A 15,971-nucleotide genomic window follows, 5' to 3' on the forward strand; every position below is an offset into this window, starting at 1 on the left:
ATTAATTAAATGTCAACTATTTCAGTACTAAACTTTCTTTTCTTTTACTTCTCTTGGAGGTAATGCCTAACTTTGTGGCTAGTTTGTTAGCTAAAATGTTTTTGTGTATTCTTTTCTATAATAACCTTTGTTCTTTTTACAGGTGCAAGTTTTTTTTTCTTTGGTCTCCAACCAACCTTCTTATTTTTCCAATATCAATTTAAGAATCAATGAACATCATCTATGCTTTGTATTTTGGACATGTCTACTACCTTAAACAGATGAATATGCAGTGTAAATACTGATTTACTTCAATATTTCTACTGAGAGTCTGCAATAGTTTTAATCTGTCTTGATGGAGAGTTCTGTATCAGGTGTGGTCATTTACTCTCCCAGTTTACTTCAACTTTTTCCTTGAAAATGTGAACTTTCCACCCTCTTAATCATGATGGACTGCATGCCAAAAGGAAACAAAAAAGAAAAAAGATGTGTTCTCGGCAAGATAAGGTAACAGGAGGGCCACGTTTTATGGCTTACTGAAAGAAAGGAGAAATAAAAGGGGTAGGACTTATGGTGTAAATAAGATTAGATTAGACCAAGCAATAACCAATCACGGATAAATAGCAGTCACAAAGAGAAGAGCACATCAGCAAGTGGTAACAACTCATTGGTACAAGGCATATTTGTCAGTAAATCACAGTCTACAGAATAAATACAGATTTAGTCAAATAGATTAAGATGAAGAAGCTGGCTTTGCTCTCATTGAGCATAGCAGGTAAGAGAAAATTGTTCTACTAGCTTGTTCTCCAAACGGTTTTTACTTCTCTTTTCATAGTTTCTTTTACTCTGTGAATTTTACTGTTAAATTTAGAAGTTTTCGTTTTCAACTTTTGCATTTAGTCTCAGAAAAACTTCAATCACTTATTTGCTGTAATGACTAAAATTGAAGCATATCTGGCTGTGATTTGGTTGATAAGCTTTGTCCCCTCAGAGAGTGTAGTTAACTATCCTTTATTACTGTCGTTTTATCTCATCATATCATGAAATCATTCTGTTTTGTTAATTGTTCAGGATTTACAATGGAAATTGCACGGCACAAGAACTCATTCACACCAACTGCTTTTGCAAGGGATGAAACTATGAAAAAAAAGAAAATAACATGAAAATCTGAGGCAATCATTTTTAAGTTGAAATGTTGTCATGCTGTACTCCACATAAACTGCATATCCACATGATTTTAGTTGTTCTCGCTTAATAAAATGATGGGTACATTGGCATGGATGGATTACTGAATGGGGCTATCTGGCACCAGAGGCTAGGAGGTTCAGGGGTTCAGCTTGAAGTGATTGTTGACATTGCTTGTGGAGATTCAATTTATCAATTAATTAAGAAAAGATGCAAAACCACAACAAAAGATTCAAAATCACTATTTAAAACCACAAAACAACAAAGAAACACGACTACAAACACTTTTTTGTCATTTTGCATCTCTTTCAGTTTGGGGAGGTCTTTACAGGCCTGTGCCCAAAGGCCCATTGTCTCAAAATTCATCAGTGGGTGCAGATAAGGTAGTCTGCCTTATTTCACCAGCAATTGTATCTTTTACTATCTTGTTGCAGTGGCTCTGGGAATGCCACCATTTGCTCCAGGCGTGGCACAAAACCCTGTGTTGACTAAAGAAGACCAGAGCCCTCTGCTGGGGGACTTTGTTCCTGTGCAGGGTCATGTTGTGGTGGAAGATCCTGCACCACAATTCAGGCAAGGCTCTGAGGAGCAACTGGAAAAATTGGCTCCGGTGCCACTGGACATGGAGCAGAGTATGGTGGAACTAGAGATCAAAGTGAAGCCACAAGTTGGAGAGAAGAAAGTAAAGACAGAGGCTAAGAAGGAGCCAGAAATTAAGGTAGAGCAGGAGCTAAAACCAGAGCCAGAAGTTAAGGTGGATCTAGAGGCTGATGTGGCGCCAGAAGAAAATCTGAATCCACAGGTCATTGCTGAACTAAAAGTTGATGAGAAGCCAAAAGTTGAAATGGAGCCAGAGCTCAAAGATGACCCAGACTTTAAGGTGGAATCGGAGGTTAAGGTGGAGCCAGAAGTTCAAGAGGAGTTTCAGGTGCAAATGAACCTTGAGGCAGAGACTAAAATAGGCAGGGAGATTGAAGAGAGGCATATTGACATGGAGGGAAAATATAAAGTGGTGGGTGAACCAATCATGGAGTTGGAGCCACTGGATGACGACAATGACGACTACATGTCTGTAGACGAACTGAGTGACACAGAGCTGTCCGAAGTGAAAAAGTCTTTCAGGGCAGCATTTCAGAATCAAGATCTTGTCAATCAACCTCTGCCAGAGCAGGAGATGGGACTTATTCGAGAGAGGAGCAATGTTTTAGATGAAGAACCAATCATGGAGCTGGAAACCCCACAAGATAAGGTGGATCAGGACGTAAAAACAAAGCCAGAAGTAAATCTGAATCCAGAGGTTATGGCTGAACTAAAGGTTGATGAGAAGCCAAAAGTTGAGATGGAGCCAGAGTTTAAGGATGACCCAGACTTTAAGGTGGAATCAGAGGTTGAGGTGGAGCCAGATGTTCATGAAATGGATGAGACCAAAGAGAGGCACATTGACATGGAGGGAAAATATGAAATAGTGGGCAAACCAATCACTGAGTTTGAGCCACTGGATGACGACCACATGGAGCTGTCAGAATTTGAAAAGTCATTGAGGGCGGCATTTCAGAATCAAAATACTGTCAATCACCCTCTGCCAGATGAGAGGGGGTTGCTTATGAGTGAGATGGATTCAGATGGAGAACCGATCATGGAGCTGGTGCCACTGGATGACGACAACATGTCTGGAAAAGAACTGAGCAACACAGAGCTGTCAGAGGTTGAAAAGTCTTTGAGGGCTGCGTTTCAGAATCAAAATCCTGTCAATCACCCTCTGCCAGAAGAGAGAAGGTTGCTTTTGAGTAAGATGGATTCAGATGGAGAACCAATAATGGAGCTGGAGACTGAGGGTGAGGTCCTTATACATCAACAGGTCATGCCAGATGCTGCTATCATGAAAGAAGGGCCAGCATTGGACATTATGGGGCAGCCGATACTAGCTTTAGAGGAGTATTTCCCAAATGAAGAGGCTAGGATGGGCATGGAGCAAGAGCGAGGCTCTCGCATGGTGGAGGAGTCACACTATTTGATGATGGAAGAACCAAGCAGTAAGTCAGGGAAGTAGGGGACACACACAAACACACATACACACACGAGTATGGAAAAGAGTACATGTTTACAGTGAACAATAATTGCAATGAACGTGCGTTTTGTTTTAAGATAGATTTGACAGTGTTTAAAAATGCTGTAATTTCACCTTTTGGCCACAGGAGTGAGCCGTTGTTCTGGTGTGATGCTTGAGGGGAAGTGTTACCAGTTCTTCAAAGGGCCAAAGGGGGCTGCAGATGCTGAGGTACTTAGATGTTCTCCACCATCTCAAAGATGCACCATGAAATCTTTATAAAGTAGCAACACACAAACTAGAGTAATGTGCGTGACCCAGTCTCACTGTTCTTCTCTGTTTCATTGCAGCTCTTTTGCCAGGAAAATTTCCCTGGTGGTCACCTGGCTTCCGTCACAAGCCAACCCATTCACAGAGAAGTCATGAACATGATGCTGCGGCAAAACGTGGCACATACACGCACCTGGATTGGAGGACTACGGTATTTGCAGGTGTGTATGGTCAGTCAAGGAGTAAAATTAAAAGGTCATAATTCTGTTAATAATAATTTAGCTTTCACTTATCACGTCATGAGAGTGCTTTACTTCATTGCTGTGTTGTATCTGGCCTTGGAAAATAAATTAAACATCTGCTCCATCTGATTTCACGTTTAATCTCCTGTTATCTGTTAGACCGGTCGCTTTATCTGGTTGGATGGATCCCACTGGGGCTATGCTGATTGGCTGTCAGGGGAGCCCAATAACACAGCAGATGTGGAGGAATGTGTGGAGGTGCTAGCACATGGTAGGAGTCATATTGTTGTTTAAAGCTGAACTGAAGGGGCACAGATAGTTCTTGTTCTTTTAATTTGCACCAAATACGAATATAGACAAATTTGGCACTTGGTTTCTGATCTGCTGTTTGTTTGTCTTTCAGAAAATGGAAAGTTCAACGACTTCACATGTTCAGAAGCTCAGGCTTTCATCTGTTCCTACTCTTATTAGTGAATGTAAAGTGAGCTTATTTTCTATATGCTTATTTGTGTGATTTGATGCAAAGTTTCTGACTTTTTCTTTAAGTTTAAAATCACATCTTGGAAAGCAAATGGCCTGACTTAAAGGACCATAACATAATGTATTGAATGCTACTGGAAAATCAGGTCTTCTGAGCATGTTGTTCATAATATTACAATATGGCTTTATTTGTTTTTGATAACAAGCTAATATCCTGTAATTAAAAACAAACTTGACATTTTATTCTCAATCGTGTTGTGATTATTACCCTTAATACCCCTTTTTTGGTTTAAGTGAGGAGTGTTTACCAAGAAAGAAATGACACAACCATCAGTCCACAGGGTGCATCTAAACCTCCAGCCCATCCAGGACCCATATATGGTCGGACCACCTCACCCAACGCGTGTCCAGGAATTCTGACTTATTTTGTCAGATCAGAGAGCAGCCGCTTTGTCGAGGAGAGCGATCTGTTGTGGGGCCAACATTTTGTCATGGGGATAAAAACTGCTCACACTGAGATTACCAATTTCATGTTTATTGTTTGCAATATAGCTGTCTGGATATGTATGTTCATGCACTTCTGTCAATGTGGCATTTAGACTCATTGAATTCCAACTATGCCTTCCACTTTTAAATTACAAGAGCTTAGCACCCATTAACAGATGTATTCAGACACTCATGCTGCACATGCAGCTACTGTAAAGCCTGCCGGGACTCACATGTTGCTGTATGTGACTGTGACTCATTTTCCATTGGCCTACACAGCCTTTTCCTGACCTTTGGGCATGGAGGTGAGGATTACCAGATCCAAGGGGATGAGTGGCAGCGCTTAATGCTTTCATTTTAATTGTCAACTACATCCTATTCATACATCCACAACCACATAAACTCATTCAGTCATATACATATTTAAATGATATGATCACAGGCAAGCTGTTGTTTGAGAAACACAATATTTGACACATGTGAGCATCGCAGATTCTCCATTGTTCCCCTTAATGGAAAAGAGACTTTTGCTGGATTTAAGAGATCACAGTTGAATGCGCACCTCCAAACTATACTGTAACTGTCTTTAATGTATGTCGACATTGTATGGGTTTGTTATCCTGTTTTTTAGACATTATCAGATCGGGTTAGTCATCATCGTGTGGGTATATACATAGAAACATATGAATAAGAAATAAATAAAACGGGAGCCATTCAGGAAAAACAAGAACATCTGTGCAATATATCATTCATCAACAAAGATTGATAAATGAGCAATGAATCCCTGGTGTTGAGATCCTGATACTCTTGGAAATCCCCTAATACCTTGATTGAGTATTGCAGTGTTGCTGTTTAGATGAGAGGGACTCAGTGTTGGTGCTTGCCAACTGTCATGTCAAGTCATTTTCTAGCTCTCCAACCAGTTGTCTGCTGACTTGTTTGTGTGCAACAGTGTGTTCACACACCATGGCTGTGAATTCTCCTGACTGAGCTCTACAGCCGGGCTTACAAACATTCGGCACGGTGAATACCACTGGATCTGTGCTCAGGAATAAACCGCTGGGGACTTATGATGTATCTCTTGCTTTCATTCCTGTCATCTCTCCACTATTGCTATAAAGGCGTACAATGCACAAACATAATCTGAAAACATATTGATGTTCATGTTGTGGGGGAAGATGTTGCAGTCAAGAGGAGGGTTTTTTAAGGGTCCTGCTTTTTTACAGAGCAAATTCTAATGGTCCCCTAACCACCCCATTATTTTTCATACAGTCCTTAAAATAGTTTTCCAGTTCATAGCTTTTTCTTCTAGATAGATAGATAGATAGATAGATAGATAGATAGATAGATAGATAGATAGATAGATAGATAGATAGATAGATAGATAGATAGATAGATACTTGATTGACTAACAAACTTAAATCCTATGTGTTTTTGTGCGAGTAGGACCTAGAGGAGGGAGAAAGGAAAACAGAGGGTTAAGAGATGGCGCATGTCAGGGGGGATAAGAGGAGAAGAATAAATGCTTGTATTAAAGATGGAAAGTGTTAATTCCGGGCCTGTTTAAACAGTTTTCTCACTCTCCTGCTGATTGCTTTAGAAATAAACACTTTTCTCACTGGAGTCCGCCAGTTGGCACACATCCATCTCACACATGCAACACAAACTTAATACAGATCTGCTCCAAGGATAAACACAAATGTGCAAATATGTTGGCACCATGTACAGTGTGAATACCTGAAATTCCTGCTTAAAACCAGATGTTTAGTTCATTAAGGATGAGAGGAGGGAGCAATGAGAAGCGTTCAGCAGATGTTCAGAGACAACACAACAATTTTAAAGTCACAAAAGTAAAAAGAAATACAGAGAATATACACCGACAACAAGAGTGGATGTCAAAGAGCTGGGAGGGGTCAGGATTGTTCATTTTGTTGAGATTATAAATCTTCTCTTCTTCTGTCTGCCCAAATACCCCCACCTCGCTCAGGGGCGTGTTACTGATGATGCTGCTTCTATAAACACAGCACAACACAATTACACAGCAGAGAAAAGTTCAGACACAACGAGAGAAGAGGAATTAGAGACGACTGCTTCGTACAGGTATGTTTCAGCAACACATATGTAAAGGATTTTTTCTTTTTTTTGATTTTTTGCAGGATGAGATGAATAGGAAAAAGAAATTCCTTTCACACATTTTTGATGAAAAGGATTTAATGTTTTTAAACTACATCAAACTGTGTCTTTCCTATTTGTATTGAGATACAGCTGAATGTGATGAGCATCAGAGGTAAAGAGCAACCCGATGCGTCCTCGGTATCCCTGCATGTAGCCTGTTGGTTTAACCAGCTGCGTTTCTGGGCTCCAGACCAGAGTCCAATGACAGCAAAAGAGACTACTAGATTAAAGCTAGTCCATTCTGAACCCATTCCAACTTTTACTCACCTTAAAATAAGTCACAAATGCACAAATCATTTCACAATTTAACAAACACTAACAATTCAATTCAATTCCATGCCAGAGAAACAATGCAAATGTTTGTGATAATCCTGATAATTAAAAAGTAAAGATATGCATCTCTGCAACACGGCTTACATGTCCAACTGAAAACTAAGCAGTGAATGCCAATTCAACAATGATTATTTCTTGACTTGGAATGTCTTTAAAGGTGCTCTGAGCAATGTAATGTGTTTTAGGCTACAATATTTGTTGTCACATACAGCAAACATCTCCTCACTATCCACGAGCTGTCTTTTCCCAGAACACACTGTGAAAAACGCGGTCTCTGTAGACAGCCCGGGGTCTCCAAATGACAACAAAAATAAAGTGTGCCTACCTGCACCACAAAGCATACACAAAGAGCGCTCCAGCCAATAACCGACAAGAAGGATTTGGGGGTGGGGGTGGGGGGTTAGTGCACGGAAGCACAGAAGGGAGAGGGAAGGGATGAGGAGGACGGAGGGGCAAGCTAGTCTTGTTTCATTTGAAAATACTTTGAACGTCAACAAGAAGTAATGTCACCCAACATCGCTTGGAGCACCTTTAATGTGTTACAAAACGGGAGCTGTGGGGTTTGAAAGAAGTGGGTGTTTACCAGGCAGAGAAAGTTTAATCAAAGATTGAGTTGCATTATGAATACTGTAGAATCCTGTGTTTTTTCGTTTGTTTTTAACCAATAAGGGGACTGAAATCCATGCTATCTAGGCCTCTGCTTGTCAAATGAGTTGCTACAAAGATAATGTCAGCTCCACTAAACTCTGTCTGTATTTGTCAGTATGGCTTTGTTCAAAAGATTGTGTTGTCCTGTGACTTTCCTGTGCAGAAGCTCGAGTAAAGATAATTACCTTTTCTGAAGAGTCCATCACGTTTTTTTACCTCTGCGCCCTTATTGGCTTCTGGTAACTGCGTGAAGGAGGGTTGCGGGTGGTGCGCGATCACGTAAGGCTTGTATCATGTGGGCGTTCCAACAGTTTTGTTGTCATTACTCAGAATTCCTTACAGGGGCGACAGAACCTACGCACTATAGTTTTAATCACAATCAAAAGCTACACTGTACTCATACTATTTGAATAAACTACTTTCCTTTCACCAGTATTCAGTGGTCATGGAGAGATTGTCTACAGTCAGCCAACATGTCCGACAGAAGCATCATGAAAAGAAAAAGGAGATGGATGACAAACAGAATAGGAAACTACCTTTGGAGCAGGGGACCACAGATAAGGGTAACTTCTGTATTCTGCACTGCCATCACTAGTGTAACATTTGTCAAACTGATGATTGCTATAAATCTGCAGCATTGTAATCTTCCTGTGACACTCAGATCAGAAAGTGATGGCAGTAGAAGCTTTGGAGAGGAGGAACATCTGGGAACCGAGTGTTTACTACACGCTGGGCGAGGAGTCTTTTTACATTGCTGGTCATGACATCACCATCCGTGAATCTATGGATTCTTATGGTGCTCTGATCTGGCCCGGGGTACACCCTGCTATTGTGTGTGTCTTAACATTCTCTGACCTCCTCTGTTATTACAAATGTGATAATGATAATTTATTTTGTAGGCTATAGCTTTGAGCCAGTTTTTGGAGAATAACCAGCAACAAGTCAACCTGATGGACAAATCCGTTCTGGAGATTGGAGCTGGTACTGGCTTGCTCTCAATAGTTGCCAGTCTGCTTGGTAAGTCTATGATGATGAAGTCCATTGGCACTTAGTTTCACAATATGTAAATATATATAAGTATAAAACAATAACTTTTACCACTAAGTCTTGACACTGAAAAGTAATGACACAATTCATTTTTGCCAACTTTAATCTCTATTACAGGCTATTGCAGATAACAACAGTTAGTTGTATATCAAATTGATTTTAAAAAATTGCATTGACCACTTAAAAGTTGTATTTAGAATTTGAATTTGAATTGAAGAGTGGTGCTAGATGGTAAGCCATGAAGAGTTAATCACTAATATGCACTACATATTGTATGGGTATCTGCTCATCTTTTGTGTAGGATTTGCATTTTGACCTGTTGGTGGAACTCGAGGAAATACAGAGAATCATTGTCTGAGGATCATGACCATCCACCCACACCAACATTTTTGCATTCCAAAAAGGCCAGTAGCTGTAAAGATATCTTGACAAAGTTATGATCGGACGGATATTGTGATCCTTTGGTCCCTCTCTTAATTAAGCAGTGTTTTTTATATATTCCCAATGAAATACAACATCTATTTACACAAACAGAATACTTGCAATTACTGGTGATAGTGGAAGTCAAAGTGGAATTGTAAGTTTTATCATCACATTCATGATTTAAGTCAACAACAAGCATTTTTTTAAACTATAAGGAAAACTATTTAATTAACCCAAACTGATGTTGTTCATCAATTTCTTGGCCTACAAGATTCAAGACAGAAGAGTAATCTGTAATCCATCCATCAAGCACGGAGATTATAATTAATAATTCCACTTCAGAGCTGTGAAAAGTTCTAAAATATTTTTTTCAAATTAAACTTGATGAAAAGTTTAAGGCCAACCAAAGTTATTACAATTCATCCTGAGGGGTACATAAAAGTATGAACCATTTCACGGCAATAGTTGTTGAGACATTTTACTCAAAACCACAAATGTCAACATCATGGTGGCACTAGTGGAAAAGTCCAGGGAAGTCATTAGGATTCATCTTCAGAGGAAACATTTTAAAATGTCATGGCAATCCATCCAATAGTTTGACCAGCGCTGCATCCCGAAAGCAAAAAAGAAATGGGCCAGTCACCATAAATTTGAACTTTTAGCTGCCTCAGTGTTCTGTCCTCTTTTCCAGGTGCTTGGGTGACAGCTACTGACCTGCCAGACATCTTGTCCAACCTGACCTTTAACCTTCTGCGGAACACCAAGGGCCGGTCCCGCTACACCCCTCAGGTGGCTGCCCTTACCTGGGCTCAGAACCTGAAGAGAGACTTTCCCTACCCGTCCTACAACTATGTGCTTGCAGCTGATGTGGTCTATCCCCACGGCTGCCTCGAAGAACTGCTGGAAACCATGCGTCACTTTTGCCAACCAGGAAGTCGAACAACGCTGCTGTGGGCCAACAAGATCCGGTTCCAGTCAGACTTAAGGTTCACAGATTGTTTCGAGAGCAGTTTCAACACCACACTGCTCATAGAGCTCCCACAGCAGGAGGTGAGGATATACAAGGCCACAGCCAAGGAGTGACAGAGGAGCCTGGAGGGTTTGTGTTTTGTGTTGTGAGGGAAAAAAGGAAAATTCCACTTTAGACTTGCTGATTAAAATCATTGTCGAGAAAAGGCTGGTTATGATCTGTTCACACAATATTTCTGGACAGTGCGGTAACTGTTGTCAAGCAGAAATGAAGCTCAAATTTCCATTTCAATAAGCAATACTTTTATTTACTTGCTTTTACAACTAAATTGATTTGCTGTAAAAAAGAAAAAAAAAGAACTAAAGATTCATCTATATTTTCATTTGTCTCATAACAAGACTACATGAACTTTGAGTCAACACATGAGAAAATGTTTATCAAAAAGCATGACACATTGGTGTCTTATCTTTTGGTTATGCAACGGCAGCAGTTAATTTAGCTGTTTATAGGAAAGACTAAAGGACTGCAGTCATACGTGTCCCTCAGAAAGAAAAAAGCATTTACCATTAAATGCAAATATGCAACATTTTTACATGTTCAACATGCGACATTCAGTCAGCACCAAACATATCACATAACTAAGCCCCTGCTTAAAAGTTTAATTTTTAAAATGCATTTTAAATCTCAAAGCATTACAATAATTTAACAAATGCACACACAAAGAGAAGACAGTGAACAGATAAAGAGAGGGACAAAGAAAGAAGATGAAGAAAGAGTTGGGGGAAGGATATAATGTCAATATATTTCTTTTCTTTTTTAACTCCTAAATCTATGTTTAAGTCCATTTCAAGTTAAAATCCACCTTAATTCTGTGCTTGTTGTTTTCTGCACTCACCAATAAAACGTTAAGAGTCTCAAGCTGTTTTAAAACAGTGATTACAACTTTCAGAGTTGTGTTTTTCCTGAGTACTTGAGTCTCTATGCCACACAAGTCTGCACTGCATGGTTGATGTGTTTCCAAGGGGTTTCAATGCCTCTAGGATATGCAGCAGGTCGATGACTTTGGCTGCTCCAGTATGGACTCCCTGCGAAGGTCGTTCGGGACGCTGCCTTGAGGACCCCAAACGTTGAGCTCTCCATAAATGCCTGTATTGATCATCTCCTCTTGCCAGGGTATGGGGATGTTCCCCGAGGAAAATTCATCAAAAAAGGTCTTGTCGGGGTCCTCCAATGTAACTCCCTTCACAGAGGAGAAAGCCCCAACATCATCCAGACTTTTAGCATACACCACTTTCGGGTCCGGGACGAAAGGAGGTGGTAGAATACCTGGGGAGATGAGAAATGGTAATTAAAAATCCAAGTGTATACATGGATTTAAGCCTTTTTCTTTGAAATAACCTCTTTTTATGTTTATTTCAAGTTATAGACAACCCTGAACAAGATGTGAAAGTATAGAAACTAGATGGTACCTGCATTCAGTTTCCTCCAGTTGATGTCACTGAAAAATGAGTGCGCTCTGATCTCATCACAGCATCCATTCTTAAAACCCATCCTCTGATCAACCTCTCTAGCCAGCAGACCATCACAAAGCGACTTTGCATGCTCACTGAAATTGTCCGGATAGGTCACCGTCCGTGTCAGCATACGCTCTTTCATCTCCTCACGTTCAAGCTAAAAGGAGACGAATATTCTTAATGTTCATTCTCTCGTTAATATCACAAAGTTGAAGCTATTTTGTGCACAGGGTAACGCTTAAGGTTTGATAAAAGGCGACAGACCTTCTCCCCCCTGTTTCTGAATGGATTCTTAGCCGCCATGAACTCAAACAGTGTCACTCCCAGAGTGAAGTAATCGACAGAAGTGTCATACTTCTCCCCTTTCAGCATCTCTGGAGCCATGTATCCTGCAAGAACCAAAGTCAAACAATGGGATGTATGTCAAAAGTGACAATACAACTTGAAAATATATAATATATATGAAATTGCTCAGTAACTACATTGTAGATACAGATGAGACCCACCTGGTGTCCCGGCATATCCTTTGGTCAGTGTTTTACCTTCTTTTAGCTCAACAGCGAGACCCAGGTCAGATATACGCACATTCCCTGGTAGAAAACATAAAGATAACTTAATTTGCTTTTAATCACACCTGGAAAATGCTGTTTCTTCTACCTTTTAACTAAAAATACATTACCATCATTATCTAGTAGCACATTTTCGGGTTTGAGATCTCTGTAGATGATTCTTTTCTGGTGGAGGTGCTCCAAGCCTTGGATAATCTGAGCGGTGTAAAAACAGGCTCTGGGTTCATCAAACCCCGGGTTGTTTTCATCCACCAGGTAGATATGGTACCTTCAGGGAACAGAGAACAGGTGATGTACGGCTTACGTATGTTTTAACAAAAAATACACATTCATTTTGTATATTAGAATCCTGCTCTTATTTAGCAAACTCACTCTGCACACAGTTCAAATCTGATTTTCAAGAAATAAAACCATTGTTATTTTTAGCCCTATGTCTCTTGAAAATAGCATCTAACATTTTCATAAAGCCAACAGTCCAGTGTCTCTTCAACAGCTGGTTCTGAACAGGTCCCTTCTCTGAATGTTAGATTGATACGCATGCAGTTGCACCCAGGGGCCTATCTACAGCTGTAAAAGCAACTAAATGTGGTATTTATCACAAATAATCTGCCCCACTGTGAAGACACTTTAAGAACCATCATTTAGGGATGAATTGTGGCATATTTGGGCAGTTGTTAAATGTGTTCCCATCTGGTGTCACAGCTGACTATAGGAAACATCTCTTTCACATCAGTCTTTTGGTAAACTGCACACCTTCTGTTGGCAATGGAAACAATGTCCTGTCTGTCACATTAAAAAAAGGCTGTAAATAACAGCAATATAGGAGGGATGAGAAATATGAGTTCTTAACCGTTTCTTCAGTGAGCCTATCTGTTCATGTTTGTGCTTTGAGACCTGAGAGTTTTTGAAAATGTGAAGTTACTTGAGATCTCCTCCATTCATGATGGTCATGACCAGACAAAGTTCTTCCTTTGTCTGGAAGGCGTACGCCAATGACACAATAAAGCGACTGTGAACCTTCTCAAGAATCCTCTTCTCCACCATTGCACCCTACAAGAGGAAATTAGGAAAGAGCATTTTTGAAAAACAAATACAGAGACATTTTTGTTTAAAAGAGGAAAAGACGTTTTATACACGAGATTGAAGAAGAATATGCTGATTTGAAAAAGAGGTCAAAGTACTGTACATTTCCAAAAATGACCTCAGACAAGTCAAGGGCAACATGTAACTGTGCCAAGAAGTTCCATTCAGAAGAGCTTTCCACTAACACTCCCAGTAATCACTCTATCCCTGTCCTGTTTAATACTGCAGGCTAAAGCCAAATGAGACAGAGGCAGGCAAAAAACTGATTAGCGCCTGCACAGGCTTTTCTCAGAGGCACTTTCTTTAGCACATGAAGCCAGCAAAATGCCTTTATTAATCAAATCACTGCATGAATCAATTAAAATAGCTTTGTTTTTCCCTGAAATCTCATGTGAGAATATGTGACAATACTGTACTCATGTTGTGACATTTTACTGAAACTGAGGCTGAATTTATTTCTAACTGACTGATACTGAGATAATATCAATGTAGGCACCATGAAGAATATTGCATTTCAAACAAAAAAAGTGCCCAAAATCTGTAGCATGCATTTCACTTAGTACTTTGTTGGCTCTGAACATGCTTGGGCACAGTGTAAATGCAGTCCTTGTTTCAAAACTATATGTGTATAAAAATGAAAGGCTGATGCAAAAGACCAACAGCATGGTAAGTAAAGGAGCATCTTATCAAAGGTGACAATTGTTCTCTCACCTCAAAGCCTTTCCTCTTTTTCAGCCTCTTCTTGTTGAGTTTCTTACAGGCATACAGTTGTCCTGTGGCTTTCATCTGACAGGCAAACACTTCGCCAAACCCACCTTTCCCCAGCACACGAAAGTCTAGGAACCAGTCTGCATCCATGGGCTGCATCTCAAGCCACTTCCACTGCAGGTACCGTTTCAGGTACAAGCTCTCCAGGAAGAAAGCATATGGGGCCTCACGCAGAAAGTCCAATATTGTGGCCAATGCTGCAGCAAACAAATCATCACCTGCAGCCTCCTGGTTTTCCTTCACCTTAGCTATGATGGCTTCAGACAGGAACGAGCAGTAGTGCTTGGCAGATGGGTCCATGTAACGCTGGACGATCTTTGAGGCCTTCTTTACCCGTTCAGAATCCTCCACCACGTCATATTCCTCGATGTCTTTCCATAAACGGCATACCCCCTGATACTCTGTTTTTGAATCCAAGAATTCTCTAAAGAGGCGTTTGCCGATAGGCTGTTCCATGCAGACTATGCTAAAGTCCAAATCAAGGGTGTTAATCAGGTCCTCGCACACAGTGATGTGGGGTAGTTTGAGGCGGGAATGGTACTTCTTATCCCATGCTGCTGTTGCATTGGAGCCATCAATGCTTCCACGAGCATTGATGTAAGCAGAATTTGCTACCACTGTGGTCAGTCCTCCAATATCCATGTTGAGGGCAGGTGACTATTAGGCGACGCAAAGAGGAGACATTGCAAAGAGAGAAAATTGCTGCTTACTAATGTGCAGGGGTGTGTAGATAAAAGGATGAAGGAAAGATGAGAAAACAGGACGCAAATCACAGAGTCGTGGGAGAAGCAGCATAAGAGAGAAATGGGAACCTGAGACTGGTGTCTCAACTAGATCCCAGGACAGTGAGCACCTCATTTACTTACACACACACACACACCCACCACACACCTGAGTCAACACCTTTCCATAATCCATTAACACCCTAATGCCCCAGACACTTACTGTACCAGAACACAGGCAGCACATGCAGCTGGAGTATCACCAGTCAGTCAACTGGAAAAATCACAATTAGCATTGGGACATTCATGCACAATAATCAAGCAGTTCATGGATGTTTAAGGTCCCATGGCATGAAAATTTCACTTTGAGGTTTTTTTAACATTAGTATGCATTCCCCCAGCCTGCCTATGGTCCACCAGGGGCTAGAAATAGCAATAGGTGTAAACCGAGGCCTGGGTATCCTGCTCTGCCTTTGAGAAAATGAAAGCTCAGATGGGCCGTTCTGAAATCTTGCTCCTTATGACGGTCATAAGGGGCAAGGTTACCTCCCCTTTCTCTGCTTTGGCCCACCATTGAGACATCATAGCTTTAAACAAGCAAAGTGGCAGTTGGTCAAAACCACACCCCCAGCCTCCATCTTGCCCCCTCCTCTCTCCTCCTCAAACGCTACAGACTCAGAAATGGCACACACTAAGGAAAGCTCCTTGTGGGACTGGATCTAGTGGCTGTAATTCTGCACCACGGCTGAATTTCGGGAAAGACACTTCAGATATGGTTTTGGGGAACACTAAGGTGTATGTAAAAGCATCCAAAGCACCATGTTATGGGACTTGAAAGCAAAGCTTGCGTTTGGAGAAGCGATGATGTTTTTTGTTAACTTGGAAACCTGTACTCAAAATACATTGACGGGTTTTTTCACGATACACCAGATGGTGTTAATGTTAATGAATTACATTAAATCCTTAAATTAAATACAAAAAGGAGAGCTTAAAAACATCCAACCTCTCAGTACAGTACTGTACATTGAAC

General features: G+C 40.7%; 3 protein-coding genes across 3 annotated transcripts; 2 read left to right on the forward strand and 1 right to left on the reverse strand.

Annotated features, from left to right (window-relative positions):
- The first annotated feature begins 592 nt into the window (after positions 1 to 592).
- On the forward strand, positions 593 to 4,227 carry si:ch211-160b11.4 (titin). The gene is made up of 8 exons (XM_032529191.1): positions 593 to 754; positions 1,599 to 2,430; positions 2,500 to 2,907; positions 2,965 to 3,197; positions 3,360 to 3,442; positions 3,562 to 3,702; positions 3,883 to 3,994; positions 4,127 to 4,227. Exons 1-8 carry the CDS (start codon positions 718 to 720, stop codon positions 4,192 to 4,194), a joined length of 1,914 nt encoding a protein of 637 aa, XP_032385082.1. The 5' UTR covers positions 593 to 717; the 3' UTR covers positions 4,195 to 4,227.
- A 2,445-nt stretch (positions 4,228 to 6,672) lies between these two features.
- mettl21cb (methyltransferase 21C, AARS1 lysine b) lies at positions 6,673 to 10,435 on the forward strand. The gene is made up of 5 exons (XM_032529271.1): positions 6,673 to 6,789; positions 8,279 to 8,408; positions 8,507 to 8,661; positions 8,745 to 8,862; positions 10,007 to 10,435. Exons 2-5 carry the CDS (start codon positions 8,291 to 8,293, stop codon positions 10,396 to 10,398), a joined length of 783 nt encoding a protein of 260 aa, XP_032385162.1. The 5' UTR covers positions 6,673 to 6,789; positions 8,279 to 8,290; the 3' UTR covers positions 10,399 to 10,435.
- A 413-nt stretch (positions 10,436 to 10,848) lies between these two features.
- Positions 10,849 to 15,076, reverse strand: LOC116697749 (rhodopsin kinase GRK1). The gene is made up of 7 exons (XM_032529204.1): positions 14,163 to 15,076; positions 13,291 to 13,418; positions 12,479 to 12,636; positions 12,306 to 12,389; positions 12,064 to 12,188; positions 11,755 to 11,956; positions 10,849 to 11,611 (listed from the first exon to the last, which is right to left on the reverse strand). Exons 1-7 carry the CDS (start codon positions 14,859 to 14,861, stop codon positions 11,322 to 11,324), a joined length of 1,686 nt encoding a protein of 561 aa, XP_032385095.1. The 5' UTR covers positions 14,862 to 15,076; the 3' UTR covers positions 10,849 to 11,321.
- Positions 15,077 to 15,971: the final 895 nt, after the last annotated feature.

Source organism: Etheostoma spectabile, chromosome 11 (genome assembly GCF_008692095.1).
Source record: "Etheostoma spectabile isolate EspeVRDwgs_2016 chromosome 11, UIUC_Espe_1.0, whole genome shotgun sequence".
Taxonomy (NCBI): Eukaryota; Metazoa; Chordata; class Actinopteri; order Perciformes; family Percidae; genus Etheostoma; species Etheostoma spectabile.